At 44.8% G+C, this 18,217-nt stretch overlaps 2 protein-coding genes across 2 annotated transcripts; one reads left to right on the forward strand and one right to left on the reverse strand.

Moving 5' to 3' along the window:
* Positions 1 to 3,005: 3,005 nt before the first annotated feature.
* On the reverse strand, positions 3,006 to 6,032 carry LOC117833840 (wall-associated receptor kinase 2). The gene is made up of 4 exons (XM_034713438.2): positions 5,295 to 6,032; positions 4,958 to 5,187; positions 4,610 to 4,762; positions 3,006 to 4,268 (listed from the first exon to the last, which is right to left on the reverse strand). Exons 1-4 carry the CDS (start codon positions 5,993 to 5,995, stop codon positions 3,172 to 3,174), a joined length of 2,181 nt encoding a protein of 726 aa, XP_034569329.1. The 5' UTR covers positions 5,996 to 6,032; the 3' UTR covers positions 3,006 to 3,171.
* A 9,580-nt stretch (positions 6,033 to 15,612) lies between these two features.
* LOC117834684 (uncharacterized) lies at positions 15,613 to 17,568 on the forward strand. Its single transcript, XM_034714213.1, has one exon. It carries the CDS (start codon positions 15,613 to 15,615, stop codon positions 17,566 to 17,568), a length of 1,956 nt encoding a protein of 651 aa, XP_034570104.1.
* The last annotated feature ends 649 nt before the right edge of the window (positions 17,569 to 18,217 follow it).

The raw sequence follows: 18,217 nt of genomic DNA on the forward strand, positions 1-18,217 counted from the left end.
TGCAATGTCCAATCCTATCTTCTCTACAAACCTGCTATATCTCTTAATTATTTCTCAGCATGTATAAATGAAATTTTCCTTGCGATATCTTCCTTGCGCGTGGTTACTATGACATCAACGGTAACTATGACATCAACGGTAGTGCCCTTCTTGCCCACCTGAAGCATACTCCTCGGAGTCCCCAACTCGATGTCCTTTTCCTCCTATAAGTCATCTAAAACAATAAGAACCTTCTTGCCACGGAGTTGGTTATCTAGGCACTGATTTATCAACTGTAGCATATCCCAATTCTGCTGACTTCCTTCTATTGGTAGTTGAGAAATTATAGATCTTCCTATTTTCTTTAAATCGAAATCTTGGGACACATAAACCCATATACGATGATCATACTCCTTGAATTGGGCATCGTTGTAAACTAGTTGTGCTAAACTACTCTTCCCCATACCTCCGAGGCCATAGATAGGAACAATCACTGTCTCGTCATTTTTGGCACATGTCGATAACAGTTTTATGATATCTTGCTTTTCGCCATTCCTCCCTATTATTGGGTTTTCAGGCAAAAGAGATGATGTTTCACGAACATCATAATGCAGCTCAACTGAAGTGCTAGTGCAGCCCTGTGTGAAATTAAAATCCCGAAAGTCCTTGTTGATTTTCATCAGTTCTTGTCTCATACTCTTCATCCTATTAGCCACTGCAATCTTCTTGCGTGCAACTGGTAGACATGAGAGCACTCCTGGCTTCTGCAAGAATTTCATTTATTTTTCAGTTGGAATCTACACTAATCAAAGATGCACAAACTGAAGTAAGAACTGGCTACAGTTGGCTAGATATTTCAAATTTATATTAAGAGGCCTGTATGTTGTCTGAGATGGCGTCGACTGATATTAACCGCTATTGGCGGGTGTCAAGGCCGGTACAGGATGGAAGGCCTTTTAAACAGGCCTGAGCACCACTGCCCGAACGGGATTTACAAGCTTACATGTCCCATTAGCCTGAAGGTATGGAGCTATTATCGAACAACATCATCAGGTATATGAAACCCAGCCCAAGTAGTACGCCCTGAGCAGTACAAAGGGGAAAAAATAAACCTTGCTAAAAAAGAAGGTATATTTCTTTGACACAAAATCAATTATAGACAGCATGCTTGAGCCGCTTGAGCCACAGCTGCACCAACTTCTCCTTAGCCGACCGCCTCTCAGCATCCTGGAGCGCCGTTGAGATGGCCTGCAGCACCGAGTTCATGTCCTCCAGGTCGTCACCGAAGTTCCAAAGCAAATTGGCCTGCTCCGTGATGGCGGCGGCCAGCTTATCTTTCGCGATGCCGATGACGGCAGAAGTGAACAATCCAGCTAAGATCTCCGCCATGGCTGCAGAGCTCTGAGACTTGTGCGAACGGTGTCTTTGTGCGAATGAAGCGCGTGAACAAAGCCAAGGTGCAGAAGGGTTCAGTAGTTTAGTTGAACACAATGTTTGCAGCATCCATGCGCTCTTGTCTACTCTTCACTGGCGTTGACGGACAATGAATGGTATCCTGATTACCAGCTGGCGCCAGTGGAGAGTTGCTTTCTTTGATAGCTCACAATTTCACATCGATCGAGAAGATGGAGAGTTGTTTTCTGTGCTAGTCGTCTCGGTGTATGCATGCAGAATTATATCAAAACTGAAGCACATGTATGCACGCTGGAACTACCAAGATGCTGATTTAATTACTATATATGAAAGTCATCACCAACCTAAAAGCCTATGTCTGTTCAGAACTCTGAGGCTAAATAAACTGGTTCATATCACCAATCTCCGAAGCAATTTGCATAGCTATTTACTGATCTATGCAGCTTGGATGTCGATGTTAGTAGAACTTAAACAAAACCGAAGCACATGCATGGTTCCACACCACCGAGGCCCTTATCTAATAATCATAGAGATCCAAAGCGTTTTGGTATTTACAACTCAGGCTAAAACTGGTTCCGTACCTTGCATGTTACAATTAATTTTAACATTCAAATGAGTGAAGAATCTTGGAAAGTGGTTAAGCATCAGTTCTAGACACGTAAATCAGTTTAACAATCCAATTTGTGAAGGGCATCCATCTTAGCATGGTAATTTCATGCCTACTTGGCACTTTTGGTAACGAGCAAGACTTTTCTTGGTCTTGGATTCCAGAGCCACTAGCTACTAGCGCACCCGATCAGTGGGCCTCGCAATTCTATGCCAAATCACGTGATAGAATGCCACTAGTTAGCACTTATAGCCCAAAACTGAATTTGAAGCTTTGACCTTGGATTTTTATGTACCGCCGTATGCAATGCAATTTACTAAAACTGCTGATGAATGTGATGAGGCTACTTTTACATTGATGTGTCATCAACTTGGTGATTATTCGGAGTTTATCAAGATTCCAACGTCCGAGTTTGGAGGGGCTCATAAAACATTTCCTCGAAGATTAATTATTAACCCAGGCACGATGGCAGACATATAATTAATTACTGCATGTGTTCTAGTCAGTAGGATGTGTTCTTAATTGTATGTTTGCTTTTCCTGCAGTGTCCATATACCGGCCGTATTTAGATACCAAATTTTTCTCTTGCTCCATCGTATGAAGGGGATCCTAGCTATATCCACGAGACACAATCACCTAATCTGGCAGCTAGAACGTGCGTGGAGTCAGAGTTAAGTAAGGTACAGACACCATGGGTTGGGACTGCCCTAACAACTCTTACGATACTATTACCAACTGTGTTCTACTTCACATGCCAAACATAACTGGATCACTGCCCGCGCAAATAAAGGGTCTTGGGGGCACTAATATTGCGAGAGTAATCTTTTTTCTTTTTTTGAAATAATAGAACCAGCTGCTATAGCTGGCTTCTACTCGCTCCTTCTTTATCAATAAAATAGGCACGATCTCATGCTCGTTCGTTAAAAAAACATACCAAACATAAATTGTTTTCTGAATTATGAAATTACGGGATACAATAAAGTAGCTGACAAACTTTCTTACCCTTTCCAATACAGAAAAATATAGTACACTTGCGTGCATATAAATCCATGTACAAGAAGGTTTATATATAGTGATGTATGCTACAGTTCAAGGTTAGTACTAAAAAGTAGCTATAGATTGAGCCTTCCAAGCATGTTTGCATTGCTTTCTTCACCAATATGTACATGACTTTAACATGCCTCCAAACAAAATGAGCGATCGCATGCTATTAAGTTCATATGCTGCTTGCATTTCTCCACTGCCTCTGCCGCTAGCTTCAATTCGTCCACAACCTCTGCCATTGTAGGTCTGTCATCCACATCTTCCTTGAGACACCGAACCGCCAGGGCGCCGATCTTGTCAAGGCAATCTATGCAGTGATGACATTGAGGGTCGCCATGAGATGAAATGGCTGTGTCGTACATCTCCCTTCCACTGCCCTTCTCCTTACAACACCTGACAAAGTCCATGGGGAGGCTATTGATTCTACTTCTGCCATACTTGACAGTCTTCCGGGTGATCAGCTCAAGGAGAACCATGCCAAAGCTGTAGACGTCACTCTTCTTCACAAAACGTTCCGTCTTCATATACACTGGGTCCACGTAGCTCATATCTGCTGCCACAGCCATGGCATAGTTATCCATCGACAAAAGCTTGGACGATCCGAAATCGGAGACCTTGGGCATGAGGTTATCATCTAGGAGGATGTTGGCAGACTTGACATCACCGTGGACGCAGTCGTGATCACCATGCGAGTGGATGTAGGCAAGAGCTTCTGCAGATCCGATGGCAATCTTGAGGCGTGTCCGTAGCGGGACAACCTTGTGCGTTGAAACATGCAGCAGGTTGTAGAGGTTCCCGTTACTGATGAACTCGAAGACCAACACAGGGATGTTTGTCTCCAAGCAACAGCCGACAAGCCGGACCAGGTTTGGGTGGCAGTTCCGGAACTGGAAGGTGATCTCGTTCACAATGTCCTCCCCGTGCTGAAGGTTCTTCCCTCTTCCACGAAGTTCCTTGCCTTCTACGATGGACCGTTTAACCGCAACTCTCTGCTTTTCGTCGGTGGTTCCCATGAACACCATGCCGAAGGCACCTCTTCCGATGAGGGTGTCGTAGTGGTTTGTGAACTTCTTCAGCTGCTGTTCTGTGAATATGTTGATCCCAGCTGCACCCTTCAGTATTTTACCCCCGTTTCGGTCGAAGAAAGCTGTCCTTATTTGCCGCTTTCGATCCTTGTGAATGGACCAGAGTAGGAGCGCCAGAAAAAGGCTTGCGACAGTGGTTGCTGCAAACACAGCATGTATCCATTTTTTCTTATAATCATACTTATTATTAAGGATACATGTAGGAACTCTAAAAAATTAAGGATATATGTACAAAAATAGTTTCCTAATGGTGAACATCCATGAATATTAATGGAATTGTTACATTCCTGAAAGTTTTCATGTCTTATCAAAATGCTAAAAAATAGTAAAAATAACATTATTAATTGATCTGTAGCATTTTCATTTAACGAAAATCACACATGAAGGATCAAGTGAAAAGAGAAATAATCAATGGAAAATGTAAAATAACTTGGACTTCCAAAAGATCTAACGATCTTATTGTGTTGACTTTTGTGCTCACCTAGTACTGCAGCAGCAGGCGCGGGAAATATGGGACGACAGTCCTTTCCTCTTCGGCCAAATTTGCATCGACACATGTAGCTACCTTCTCTGTCCTTGCAATTGGAGCCACTTGGACAAGGATATAATTCTGGACGTAAGCATTCGTTGATATCTGCATATAATATGTCAACATTCAAGTGGTCATTATGATTACACTTTCTGAAAAAATCTGCATAGTTTTTACCAGCTAGTCACGGAAAGATTGTCGTTTTCTGGAATTAACGCAATAGTATTCAATCACTTTCAACTTATCTTCAATTATATTTTATGTAAAAAAATGCAATTGCCGTAGAAATAAATCGCTTACTCTTGCAGCCATCCTTGACGTATGGATTCCCTTTGTATCCCTCGGAGCAATTGCAGAGATACCCCTGGCCATCTCTCACGGTGACGCGATAGCTGTTGGAACTGACGCAGGCTCCATTCCTGGAAACATTGATGGCCCAGTCAAGCAACAAAGGGGCGCTTCTGTCACCAACCCGTACGTTATATGCCATCTCTCCGGTACCATTCAGGTCGTTCAGGCTGAATTTGTACCTAAAATACAGACAGAAAGATCGACGGCTAAAGCCCAAAGCTAAAATCTTACATGAATTTATGAACGAAGAAGAATTAAGGGGACGACTGGATCCACGTGTACGTACCATCCCTTCTCGGCCACCAAGGCGTAGCTGCAGGGGCTGAAATTCCATGTAGTACTGTTGTCGTCTTGCTTGGGCAAATCTACACGGATCATGTTGAGGTCGGTGGGGGTAGGTATCTGGCAGCACCCGAGCCCTGTGCAGCCATTGCTGTTGCCGGCAGACGCAGCTTCATCTAGGCTAGTGCACGTCGTCAAGCAGGCGCTGAAGTAGCTGCTGTGTTCCTTGCCACGGAGCACCGCCAGGTTGTTGCACCCGATGCCCGTAAACTCGTTCCTCCCCGGCTTCACCAGGAACGGCGTGCCGGCGAAGTTGTAACTCGAGCTCCGTGATGGACGATGGCCGGAGTCCTTCTTCGATGAGTTGAAGCAGCGGTGCGCGACGGCGCTGTAGACGCGCATCTCGCCTGTCTCCACCGTTATGTCCATCACCTCGATGTTGCCCAAGTACGGTCTTGGAGGGCTAAAGCTATCATTGCAGGAGAGGGTGAAGGATTTGTCCCAAGAGCAGGCTTCGCTCAGGCCGAAGGGGTAGTGAATGGTTACGCCGCCGCACATGGTAGTGGTAGGGCAGCCCGGTGGTGGTGCTCGCTGCGTTTCAGAGACAACCGGTGCTGGCACCTGGGAGAGTACTAGGGCGGGAGAAAGAAGAAGCCACAGAACCTGCAGTTGTGTCATGGCTACTTGGTTCTTTCTACTAGGCATTCTAATAGCTAGACCTGTTTCCAGTGCTTAAAAAGCAGTCGCCTACCTCTCTTATATAGGTAGAGCGTTACCAGTTTCCGTTGACATGATCACCTAGTCTGACGGCTAGAGCGTGCGTGTGGAGTCAGAGTCTTTGATGACTTCACCAAGTCAACGTCTTCGTCTTAGCTGGGCGCTCATTCCACTTGCAAGGTACTAAGCACTCATCTCTAGTACTAAACTTAAGTATCCTCGCTGCTACCAGTGATCCCTGCTTGTGTGCTGTCTCTCAATCATTATGACCTTTTCCATGTCCAAATGGTCCACATGCTCTGCCCGAAAGAGGGCACTGCTTGGAATGTGGACTTATTGTAGGGACATGTTGCCTTGGCCTTTCCACTGAACAATGATTTTTATGGAAAACCCCAAAAGGTGTGAGTTTACGTGTTAAGTCTAAAATGGACTGACTAAAGAGTTCGTAACCATTAAGAATAGGACGTGGAAGTAAGGTGGCAGCCTCAGTGGAGATTTCGGTCCCAAAGCTTACTTCGGTCGCTTAAGGACCGGTTCACTGGCAAGTCTTTCTAGTGAAATGTACAACCATACGTGAAAAAAGGTGCAGCATTGGGCAGTGCCTATTCATGTGAGGCCCTAATTCACATGAACCAAGAAATCCATCGCAAGGGGCCACGGGTGGGCAACGAATATACTGGAACAGGACCTTTGCATAGTCCCAGGTATGGTCAGAAGAGGTCCTTCGGAGACCATATTGATATATTTTCTTTGTGCGCACTTTCCTAGGGTAAAATCCGTGAGGCGGATGATAGTAACCCTTGTTTGGATCCCAGTATATCTGTGGATGGATCTAGGGGATATTGACTAGAGATAGACACCGGTGGGTACAGGTCTCGTAGGTTAGTTCCACCAAAAGCTAAAGTATTGGCTGTGTGTGTCAAGTGTACAAACTCTTGTAAGTCATTAATCTATGTAGAGAGCTGAGGCTCACGATCACGAGCTCACATAGTTAAAGCTCCTGTCAATTACCGATCATGTGTTTATAAAACTTGGGTGCTAGTGAGGAAGGGCTGGGGTCCTAAGAGAGTTACTTCAGAATGAGGCGTAAGCTCACCCACGAGGACCCTAGCGGTCTCTGGTGCTCTTTAAAACATGGAAATTGGTAGTGGAGGTAACATTCCCCCTTTAGGGCCAAAAACTTCATCCAAGTGCTTTCTTCATTTTCTCTTCCCAAAACTCAGCTCAACTTGCATAAAATGAGTTTCTTAATAAAACCAAACATCGTGTCCATTTCCTTGATCATCCCTGCATTTTATATAATTTCAACCTAGGATTTTCTAAGTACCAACCATAAGTGTACTCAACCTTGCATTCGTTATGCAAGTTAGAAGTTCTGGTTCTATATTCATTCTGCCTGTGGAGTGGGCGACAATGGCAGACCCTGCTACGCAAAGGTGAAAAACTTTTTTATCCATATTTTTACGTGTATTTTATAGTTTTGATGCTAATATGTGATGAGGATTGATTCAACCCGTCTTAAATGACCACCCTTAGTACCGGTTATTTGGCATAATACTAAAGGGTTCCCTTTAGTACTAGTTATTCAACCGGGTTTGAGACCGGTACTAAAGGTCGATTCCCTGGTAGTGTGTAGTGCATCACACCCCCTATTCTTGTTATAAACTGGGAGAGATACTACCTTTCATACCCAGTTGTAGAACTGCGAGTAATACCCCTAGGTATTGATCCCTCGTATGCACTACCGGTTCACATTCCTGAACGAGGAGTGATGTCCATTTATATAGTAGTGTGATTTAAAAGGAAAAATATAGATTCCATTAGTTAGTGATGTGGCCTAAAGTTGTTGCTTATTGCGTTTTGTTTTCAGGAATACATGAAAGACATTTGTGCGGGGAGTACCATTTCATGTATACATATATCTTTCCATGGCGTGTATTATATATGGTTTTGCTCTTGGAAGTTCTTGTGTCAATACGGCCTCACGGTCTCCTCATCATCCTTCAATGAAGAAAGTTTATATGAACGTACTCATTCTCTATATTCGATGACCTAGTACCGTGGACCTCCCAAGTCTTTGCCTGATAATTAAGCACGCGATCAAGTTGGCTTTACAAACTCTCGTTAGGATCGTGTAGCTTAATACATAAGTTTTATTATTGCCCGTACACGTCTTGTTCACTGTGCCACAAGTCCTGCCGAATGGTGCTTTTAGTGCAAATTTAATTAAATAGATGCCAATTGCCACATTGAAGGATAAAAATCGAGTGCTCATGCTGCCACCACCTGCAGCTTGTCTTCGCCAAGTGGAGTGGAAAGAAATTGAGTGCTCATGTGCACGAGTCACCGTACCATCACATGCCCTACTGCAAAGATAAGTACTTACCACACAATACTAGCTAGTATACTACACAAGCATGTATCTGGGTATAAATTTAGTCAAACTTAAAACTGTTTGACTCCTTAGGAAATGAGAGTTGCATTCTTTTTTGGACGGAGGAAGTACTTAGGCACTTTTAGCAACGAAGACTCTTCTTGGTCTTGGATTCCGGAGCCACTACTAGCGCACCCAATCAATGGGCCTCGCAATTCTATGCCAAATCACGTGATAGAATGCCACTAGTTAGAACTTACAGCACAAAACTGAATTTGGGTGCCTTGACCTAGGATTAGTTTACACCCAATATAATAATCCCAAGTTTTACATTCAAATGAGTGAAAGGCATCTTAGTATGGTAATTTAACGCCTACTTGGCAGCTAGAACGCGCGTGGAGTCAGAGTTAAGTAAGGTACAGACACAGTTGCTGTTCAAAAAGCAATTGCAAATAATATTTGATGACTTCACCAAGTCAACGTCTTCGTCTTAGCTGGGTGCTCATTCCACTTGCAAGGTACTAAGCACACTCATCTCTAGTCACTCTAACGAAACTAAATCATACTAAATGATCAGTTTAAGATTCAAACGGGTGAAGGGCATTTAGTGTGGTAATTCCAGGCCCACTTGCCACTTAGTTTACACCTAATCCCAAGGTTTAAGTGCCACCTATACCTAGGTTCATTGCATTTTTCCATGAGCAATGCAAGTACAGCGTTAACAAATTGAGCGTTTTGGAATCAATGCTCCACGCATCTCTTCAAGTTGAAGGTTGGCTTCAACTTGTGCCATGAGCTAGCTCTATCCCTTAACAACATTAAGAACTCTGGCTAAGTGTGCATCAGAGATGTAATATATATGTATGTATGTATGTATGTACAAGAAGGAAGTTAAAAGTTAAAGAAATAAAAAAGAACGAATAAACAAAAGTTCTATACTGATCGAACCTACGGCCTATGCAGTAATTAACGGAATTAGTGATCTTTGGTTCCGAAATTTCTATATAACAATCTAACCCCGCTATTTGCACGGACCACATCAACAAAAGTAGCAATTAAATTTTATTAGTCCACCGTGATTTAACAGGAAAGTGTCATTCTACACCGTGCTCAACAACCACCGACCGTGTAGACAAGTGTAGTACAGCGCCCAAATAAACCAAATCTGCAGCCAACAACATGGATCCGGCACCGAGTCCCACACCCAGTCCCCATACCATAGAATGCCTTGAAGATCATACAGCTGCCGTAGAAAGTTATGTCATCCTGGCCGTACTCGCCATGTTCCTCTTGCACGTACTGGGTTCCTTACGCCGGCGGTTGAGCCACACAATCCTCCATTCTATCCTGATGGGAGTCTACACGGTCTCCTATCCGCTGGTGGGCTATACCGTTGGGCTGATGAAATCTTCCAAATTCTTATACGAAGACCTCGCTCTGTGGGCAGTGTTCCTTCTTCTGCTCCTCGGCAGCGCGGACAACCTCACGGTTTGCCGCCTCTCAGCGACGTCGACAACTGGAAGAGCATCCACGTCAAACACCTCTACCAGGGATTCTTGCTGGTGCTAATCATGCTGATGATTTGCGAGAGTCAGGAAGACATCTACAGCAAGAAACTTCCCTACAGGTATCCGTTGTATGCCATCATGTTGGTCGTCATCCTCAAAGGGTATGTGAGGATCGCTTCCATGAGGATGGTGAGCAAATCCTACGTCTGCAAGAAGGTGAAGGTGATAGCCGAATATATGCAGCAGCAGCACAAGGACAACCTGCTGGCGGTGCCCTTCGATCCTGTGACCATGGAAGGCTACCGGTACATTGTCGCTGGCGAGAAGTACTGCATCAAGCGGCGGCCTGGTTGCACACCATGGTACAAGGGGGGCGACTTAAAGCTTATCACCATGGAGAAGATCTGGCAGTGCACAGGGAGGCTGCTGGTCCTTGAGCGGGGCAAGCTGCTCAAGGACTTGTGCCTCTCTATGGCACTCTCCAAGATGCTCAACCGAAGGTTCGTTGGCTTCAGGCTCTCAGAGGCGGGGCATGAGAAAACCCATGACTTTGTGTTCAAAGGCCTGCTCGCCGGGGACAAGCCACATCAGAGGGCCTTCAGGGTCATCGAGGAAGAGCTTGTTTTTGTCCATGACTTCTATTACACAAGGTATTCTTACCTCTACCAAAAGGGTCGATACATTGCCCTCTCGCTTCCCATCGTCATGCTTGCCTTATGCTCGTGGCTCACCAATCTGCTCGTCAAGCACTACGAGAGTCGCTCTGTGCAGGCCGCCACCATATTTGTAACTGTTGTCGTGGCATTCCTGGAGGCATACCAGTTCTACCTGTACATATCCTCAGGTTGGTTCAAGGTGGCACTAATATAGAGCTACATCAACACATCATTTTTGCGAAGAAGCCGTTGCCTTGAGATCATCATAGGCCTTCTTTTGAGGTTGGTGGCGTTTGCACCATGGAAACGCAATCTTGGGCAGTACTGTATCCTCCAGGAGGTTGACCGCAAATGTAGGGTTAGGAATTGTCTCCATTATGCTACGCTGCGCCTGCTGGACAAGGCTAGCAAGAATGGACTTAAGAAATCAGAAAAGGTGTCCGAAAATGTGAAGAAAACCATCGTTGATTCCCTGTTAGGATGCAACGGCAACCTGACTAATGCGGTAACATCGCTGCAAAACAATGGCGTCAATTTTCTCTCATGGGCAGGTGATGCAACTGCTACTGACGGAACGGTGGCTCGCACCATTGTGGTCTGGTACATTGCTACAACCCTGTCCGAGCAGAAGCTGGATAAACAAGCCAAAGAAGAAGACGCTGTCAAAACAGCCTCCACTTTATCCAAGTACTGCATGCACCTCCTTGCGTCTCCACCTAACCTCTTGCTCCGACCACAGGTCTATATCGGAATCCATACTTGATCAGTCAATCGACGAAGCAGGCAAGTTACTCAAAGAGGCCAAGGAAAAGAAGATCAAGGGAAAGAACAAGAAGATCGAGGGCAGTACTAATGCAAATTCGCACTGATGATGATTGTGTTGGTGATGAAACAAGGCTCGTAGCGCAAGGCGTTCACCTTGCAAAGCAACTGATTGATAACATAGAAGACTTCACAACACGGTGGAAGGTGCTATCTGATTTCTGGGCGGAGATGATGCTGTATGTCTCGCCATCCGACGATGCTCGGGAGCACCTGGAAGTTCTTGCAAAAGGAGGGGAGTTCATCACGCACCTTTGGGCGCTGCTCACGCATGCCGGTGTGCTGAAGAGAGGCCGTACAGAGGCAAAGGATGTTGTCTGATCTCCACAACCAGTGCCTACGTAGCAGTCCATATATCTACCTAGTGCTTGTAAGTTGTAACATCCTATGTATATTGCCTACAGTCATGTATACCATGTGTGAGTTAGTCTGTCAAGTCTGTATCTCTTTTCATGTATATTGCCAAAGGATGTTGTGTGATCTTGTCAGATTTTGGTCAGGGTCGGAGTCTGTAATTTCTGCAAGTTTCGTTAAGAAGAACGTGTGTTCAGGTTGTTGGACGTGCACGCTTACGTCTTAGGTGGTCATTACTACAGTCATGATCCGGTGACTATTTTTTTTTTGAGAGAACAGGAAGGGTGCAAGCCCCTTACTGATTATATTAAAAATAAGAAAAAAGCATTACAAGTTTATACGAGTCAACAAAGAGGAATAGAGTCGGGAGAAAAGGGTAAACAAAAAGAAGAAAGAGGAACCTAAAAAGCAGGAAAAGGAAAGCCAGAGAGACGGTAACGAAAGTAGGACAAAGGCCCCTTGTTAAAGTACGGCGAACAGATGAAGCCAAGTTTCCATCTGTTGCAAATATCTTGGCTTTGCTCTTAGTAACATGTCTTTGAATTCCGACTTGAATTTTTGTAAGCAAACCCCAGGTGTTGGAGCCAAATTGTTGAAAAACCATCCATTCCTTGTTGTCCATATACTCCAAGCCATCAAGATGATGATTTCCATATAGAAGGGAACCTGTAGCTTGTTTTTAATTTGTAGGATAATATTCTGGATCGTCCTTGTGGAGGTATATGTTATCCCTATACTGTTCCAATAAGTTTTGGCAAATCTGCAGCAGAAGAAAAGGTGTTTAACTGTTTCTCTTTTCTGCCAAATGCACATCTCACAGGTTTGTGACTCAAGTTGCATGTGTCTTCGGTCTAGAAGGTCTCTTGTATTTAGACGGTCCCTGAGAAGTAGCCAGAAGAACAATTTATGTCTTTTTTGACATTTTGACCTCCATAACCATCTGAAGCTTGGATGAACAGTACGGTGACCAATGATTATTTTGTATGCTTTTTGTGATGAGTATTTCGTTGTTCCCCATGTGTAAGTCCAGACATCTCTGTCCGCTATTGGTATGATTCTCTCAATGAATTGTTGTAATTCCAAGTATTGCCTATGTGCTTCTGTAGAAAGGGGAAGGCTGAAGTTTTGTATGAAGTTGTCCCTTCCAGATACTGTCTTGTACGTGTGGTTGGTTTCTTTGGCAAAGGAGAACAACTCTGGGTAGATCTGACTTGGAATTATTCCATTCCAGAGATCATGCCAGAAGAAGACTCTTGAGCCATCTGCTATCATAGCTGAGGCTATGCCCTTGTATTTGTCAAGCGACTTAATAACATCCCTCCACCAGAAAGATCCTTTGGACTGTGTTCCAGGTAGAGTGTCATTGTTATAATAACTGTCCCAGATCAAGTTGACCCATGGTGTATCAGCTTTTGAATAGAATTTGTGTAGAAACTTCATAAGGAGGGCTTCATTGTGTGCATAAATATTGATAACTCCCAGGCCCCCACAATCCTTGGGTGTACATACTATTGGCCATGCTGCTTTTGAAGGTTTTTTGGAACTTGGATCTGCTCCATTCCATAAACAGTGCTTTCTAAACTTATCAATCTGTTTTATCACCCCTTTATGAAGTCTGATGGTAGAAATATAAAACACAGCTGATGAGGACAAAACTGAGTTGACCATTTCTAGTTTTCCCCCTTGACTTAAGAACATGGACATGGAATTTAGCCTCCTTTCAATTCTTTGTACGAGAGGCATGAAATGTTCCATGTTTGGCTTGGTCGTTCCCAGAGGCAAGCCCAAATATGTGAAAGGCAATGAACTGTGTTGACATTCAAAAACCTGCGCTAATCTGGCTAATCTGTCATTTGTGATATTCAGTGGCATCATTGTCGATTTTCCGTGATTAACCTTGAGTCCAGTCGACATAGCAAATATGTGCAGGATTTCTTTCAACTTCAAAAGTTGTCTAGGGCAGGCTTCCATAAATAACAGAGTATCATCAGCATATTGGACTATGGGAAAATCTGTCCCTGCTCCCTGGGGAATGGGGAGGTTAAGGTTACCTAAGTCTTTTTCATGGTTTATTATGGTTTGAAGAAGATCAGCTGCCAGGACAAATAAGAGTGGAGACAGTGGATCTCCTTGCCGGACTCCTCTTTTGCAGTGAAATACTTTCCCTGGAACTCCATTTAGGAGAATTGAAGATGTTCCTGTTGCTAAAATATCTTGAATCCAATTTAACCATCTGGGCCCAAACCCTTTGTGCTTCAGAACTTCTATAATGGCCTTGTGTTCAATTTTATCGAACGCTTTTTCAAGGTCCAATTTGAGGATGATCAGTTCCCTTTTTGATTTTTTACAGATGTGTAGGTACTCAAATAAAGGGGACTACTTGGCCCAGGATCGCTAGTTATGTTACACAAATAAAGGGGAAGAAAACCAAAAACGCTGCAGCTCCATTGGAGCACAAATCCACTCTCTCTCAGTTTGCATCTGTTCGTTTGTCAATTGAGCAGGTCCTAGCCTGTTGCAGCAGAGATTGACCCTACTACTACAGAAGGGGCGAGGATCCCCTCTTGAGGCCTAATTTGGAAACTCAATCCCTCTGAGATCCCGAACTTTTCACTGGCAAGGTAATCAATGGGGATATAATTTTAACAATCATCTTAGTTCTTAGTGGGGGTTTTTCCATCCCTTGGTCTTCTCCCCTTGTTTCCAAAAGGTGCGTGAGGGGAGGGGTTCAACCTTGAGGAAGAGGCCATGGTAGAAATTCTTGCATTCATGTTCGTAACGAGACTGAGTGTTATGGAAAAATATAGTCTCCTCCCTCGTCCCACTTTGGGGAAGGGAAGCCTTTATTCTTTGCTGAGGTGTATTGGATCCCCATATGGGTATTTACACGATGTTGGGATCCTAACACTGGTGGCCGGCCACTTAGAGACAAAAGTAATAAAAGGGACGGACTTCCTTATGTGGCACCTAAGTACAGCCACATAAGTACAGCTTTATGCACTCATGCAGAAGGGACACGTCCACAATTTTTTTCAACTATCGTATCGTGATCATCAGACGCGGTGGCAACCAGAGAGCAAGCTTGCTACGTATCCTGACACGGGCTGCAGCACCACCTGACAATGATCATTTCCATGTCTAGAGGGATTTCAAATGCCGTGGTTTCTGATTTGCACCGTATTTAGAACAACAACCCACCCCATACGAGTAATGTGAATATGTCAGCCTAAGAGCACTTAGAGATACCCTCCCTTCACGAGATTAGAAAATTAAGAGAGGAGGTGTTGGCTTTGATGCAAAGTAAGTACGGCATAGATACCGGAAGTTCAAAATTATATCAAAAGTCATATCAAGCTCATTTTAACTATGTTCCCTACCCTGTCGATTGGCGCATGCCCGATTTTTTCAAATTTAGTGGCGAGCATAACCGAACTACTTATGAGCATATTAGTCAATATCTGGCTTAACTAGGCGAAGCGGGTTATTATAATGCTTTGCGTGTTCATTTGTTTTCTTTATCTTTAACTGAACCGCTTTCACTTTGGTATTCATCTTAACTTCACACATTCTGTAGCTCAACAACCACCGAGCGTTGCCTTTTCCCTATATATACATACAGCCTCAGTGTTCTCAAGGACACAAACTGTGTATTCCATTGGAGTGAGCTAGGTAGAGAAGTGTACAGAGCCTTCAGAAACCAAATCGGCAGCCAACATGGATCTGGCACCGAGTCCTCCCACACCCAGTCCCTATTCCAAAGATCAGTGCCTTAAAGATTATACAGATACCGTAAAAACGTATGTCATCCTGGCCGTTCTCGCCATGTTCCTCTTGCACGTACTGGGTTCCTTACGCCGGCGGTCGAGCCACACGCTCCTCCATTCTATCGTGATGGGAGTCTACACGTTCTCCTATCCCCTGGTTGGCTATACCGTTGGGCTGATGAAATCTTCCAGTTTGTACTACGAAGACTTCACTGTGTGGGCAGTGTTCCTTCTTCTGCTCCTCGGCACCACGGACAACCTCACGGTTTGCCGCCTCAGCGATGTCGACAACTGGAAGAGCATCCACGTCAAACACATCCTTAAGGGATTCTGGCTGGTGGTAATCATTCTGAGGATTAGCAATAATGAGGATTGGATCTACGGCAAGAAACTTCCCTACAGGTATCCGTTGTATGCCATCGTGTTGGTCGTCATCCTCAAGGGGTATGTGAGGATCGCTTCCATGAGGATGGTGAGCAAATCCTACCTCTGCAAGAAGGTGAAGGTGATCGCCGAATATATGCAGCAGCAGCACAAGGACAACCTGGCGGTGCCCTTTGATCCTGTAATCATGGAAGGCTACCGGTACATTGTCGCTGGCGAGAAGTACTACATGAAGCGGTGGCCTGGTTGCACACCATGTTACAAGGGGGGCGACTTAATGGTTATCACCGTGGAGAAGATCTGGCAGTGCACAGGAAGGCTGCTGGTCCTTGAGCGGGGCAAGCTGCTCAAGGACTTGTGCCTCTCTATGGCACTCTCCAAGATGCTCAACCGAAGGTTTGTTGGCTTCAGGCTCTCAGAAGCGGGGCATGAGAAAACGCATGACTTTGTGTTCAAAGGCCTGCTCGCCGGGGACAGGCCACATCAGAGGGCCTTTAGGGTCATCGAGGAAGAGCTTGTTTTTGTCCATGACTTCTATTACACAAGGTATTCTTACCTCTACCAAAAGGGTCGATACATTGCCCTCTGTCTGCCCATCGTCATGCTTGCCTTATGCTCGTGGCTCACCTATCTGCTCGTCAAGCACTACGAGAGTCTTTCTGTGCAGGCCGCCACCATATTTGTAACTGTTATCGTGGCATTCCTGGAGGCATACCAGCTCTACCTGTACATATCGTCAGGTTGGTTCAAGGTGGCACTAATACAGAGCTACATAAACACACCATTTTTGCGAAGAAGCCGTTGCCTTGAGATGATCATAGGCCTTCTTTTGAGGTTGAAGGCGTTTGCACCATGGAAACGCAATCTTGGGCAGTACTGTATCCTCCAGGAGGTTGGCCGCAAACATAGGGCTAGGAATTGTCTCCATTATGCTACTTTGCGCCTGCTGGACAAGGCTAGCAAGAATGGACTTAAGAAATCAGAAAAGGTGTCTGAAACTGTGAAGAAAGCCATCGTTGATTCCCTGTTAGGAAGCAACGGCAACCTAACGAATGGGGTAACATCGCTGCAAAACAATGGCGTCAATTTTCTCTCTTGGGCATGCGATGTTAGTACTACTGACGGAGCGGTGGCTCGCACCATTGTGGTCTGGCACATTGCTACAACCCTGTGCGAGCAGAAGCTGAATAAACAAGCCAAAGAAGAAGACGCTGTCGAAACAGCCTCCACTTTATCCAAGTACTGCATGCATCTCCTTGCTTTTGCACCTAACCTCATGCCCGACCACATCTTCATATCAGAATCCATACTTGATCAGTCAATCAATGAAGCAAGCAAGTTACTGAAAGAGGCCAAGGACAAGAAGATCAAGGGCAAGAACAAGAAGATCGAGGGCAGGTGTGAGATACTAATGGAAGTTAACACCCATGGTTGTGTTGGTGATGAAAAAAAGCTTGTTGCGCAGGGCGTTCATCTTGCAAGGCAACTGATTGATGACATACAAGACTTCAAAACACGGTGGAAGGTGCTATCTGATTTCTGGGCGGAGATGATGCTGTATGTCTCGCCATCCGACGATGCTCGGGAGCACCTGGAAGTTCTTTCAAAAGGAGGGGAGTTCATCACGCACCTTTGGGCGCTGCTCACGCATGCCGGTGTGCTGAAGAGAGGCCGTACAGAGGCAAAGGATGTTGTCTGATCTCGACAACCAGTGCATACGTAGCAGTCCATATATCTACCTAGTGCTTGTAAGTTGTAACATCCTATGTATATTGCCTACAGTCATGTATACCATGTGTGAGTTAGTCTGTATCTCATTTCATGTATATTGCCAAAGGATGTTGTGTGATCTTGTCGGATTTTGGTCAGGGTCGGAGTCTGTAATTTCTGCAAGTTTCGTTTAGAAGAACGCGTGTTCAGGTTGTTGCACGGACTTCCTTATGTGGCACCTAAGTACAGCTTTATGCACTGGTGGCCGGCCACTTAGAGACAAAAGTAATAAAAGGGATTGACTTCCTTATGTGGCACCTAAGTACAGCTTTATGTGCTACGTGTCCTGACACGGGCTGCAGCACTGCAGCACCACCTGACAACGACCATTTCCGTGTCTAATTTTGTTGCCTGCCAGATTCTAATTTTTGGATCTAGTTTTGGTCTGCCCCAGGTATCCATTTCGATCACTTTCTGATTTCTGGACATATATACTGCCCAACTTTAAAATGCATTTTCTTATGGTCTGTGAGATGCAGATCAGCAAATTGGTATTCCGGTGTTTGCTTTCCACGAGCAGGACAGGTAGTTTTTGTCTGGGCTTACAGACGTTGCATGCGTCGTTTGGACGGTGTGGC

This window comes from Setaria viridis, chromosome 8 (genome assembly GCF_005286985.2).
Source record: "Setaria viridis chromosome 8, Setaria_viridis_v4.0, whole genome shotgun sequence".
NCBI classification, from domain to species: Eukaryota; Viridiplantae; Streptophyta; class Magnoliopsida; order Poales; family Poaceae; genus Setaria; species Setaria viridis.

Bases quoted from the DNA above. Each gene is read 5' to 3' on its own strand.
- LOC117833840 (XM_034713438.2), bottom strand. From the start codon at position 5,995: ATGCCTAGTAGAAAGAACCAAGTAGCCATGACACAACTGCAGGTTCTG. The intron at 4,763-4,957 runs GTAAGCGATTTA...TATTATATGCAG, and splicing joins CGTCAAGGATGGCTGCAAGA to ATATCAACGAATGCTTACGT. The intron at 4,269-4,609 runs GTGAGCACAAAA...CTGTGTTTGCAG, and splicing joins GCCTGCTGCTGCAGTACTAG to CAACCACTGTCGCAAGCCTT.
- LOC117834684 (XM_034714213.1), top strand. From the start codon at position 15,613: ATGGGAGTCTACACGTTCTCCTATCCCCTGGTTGGCTATACCGTTGGG.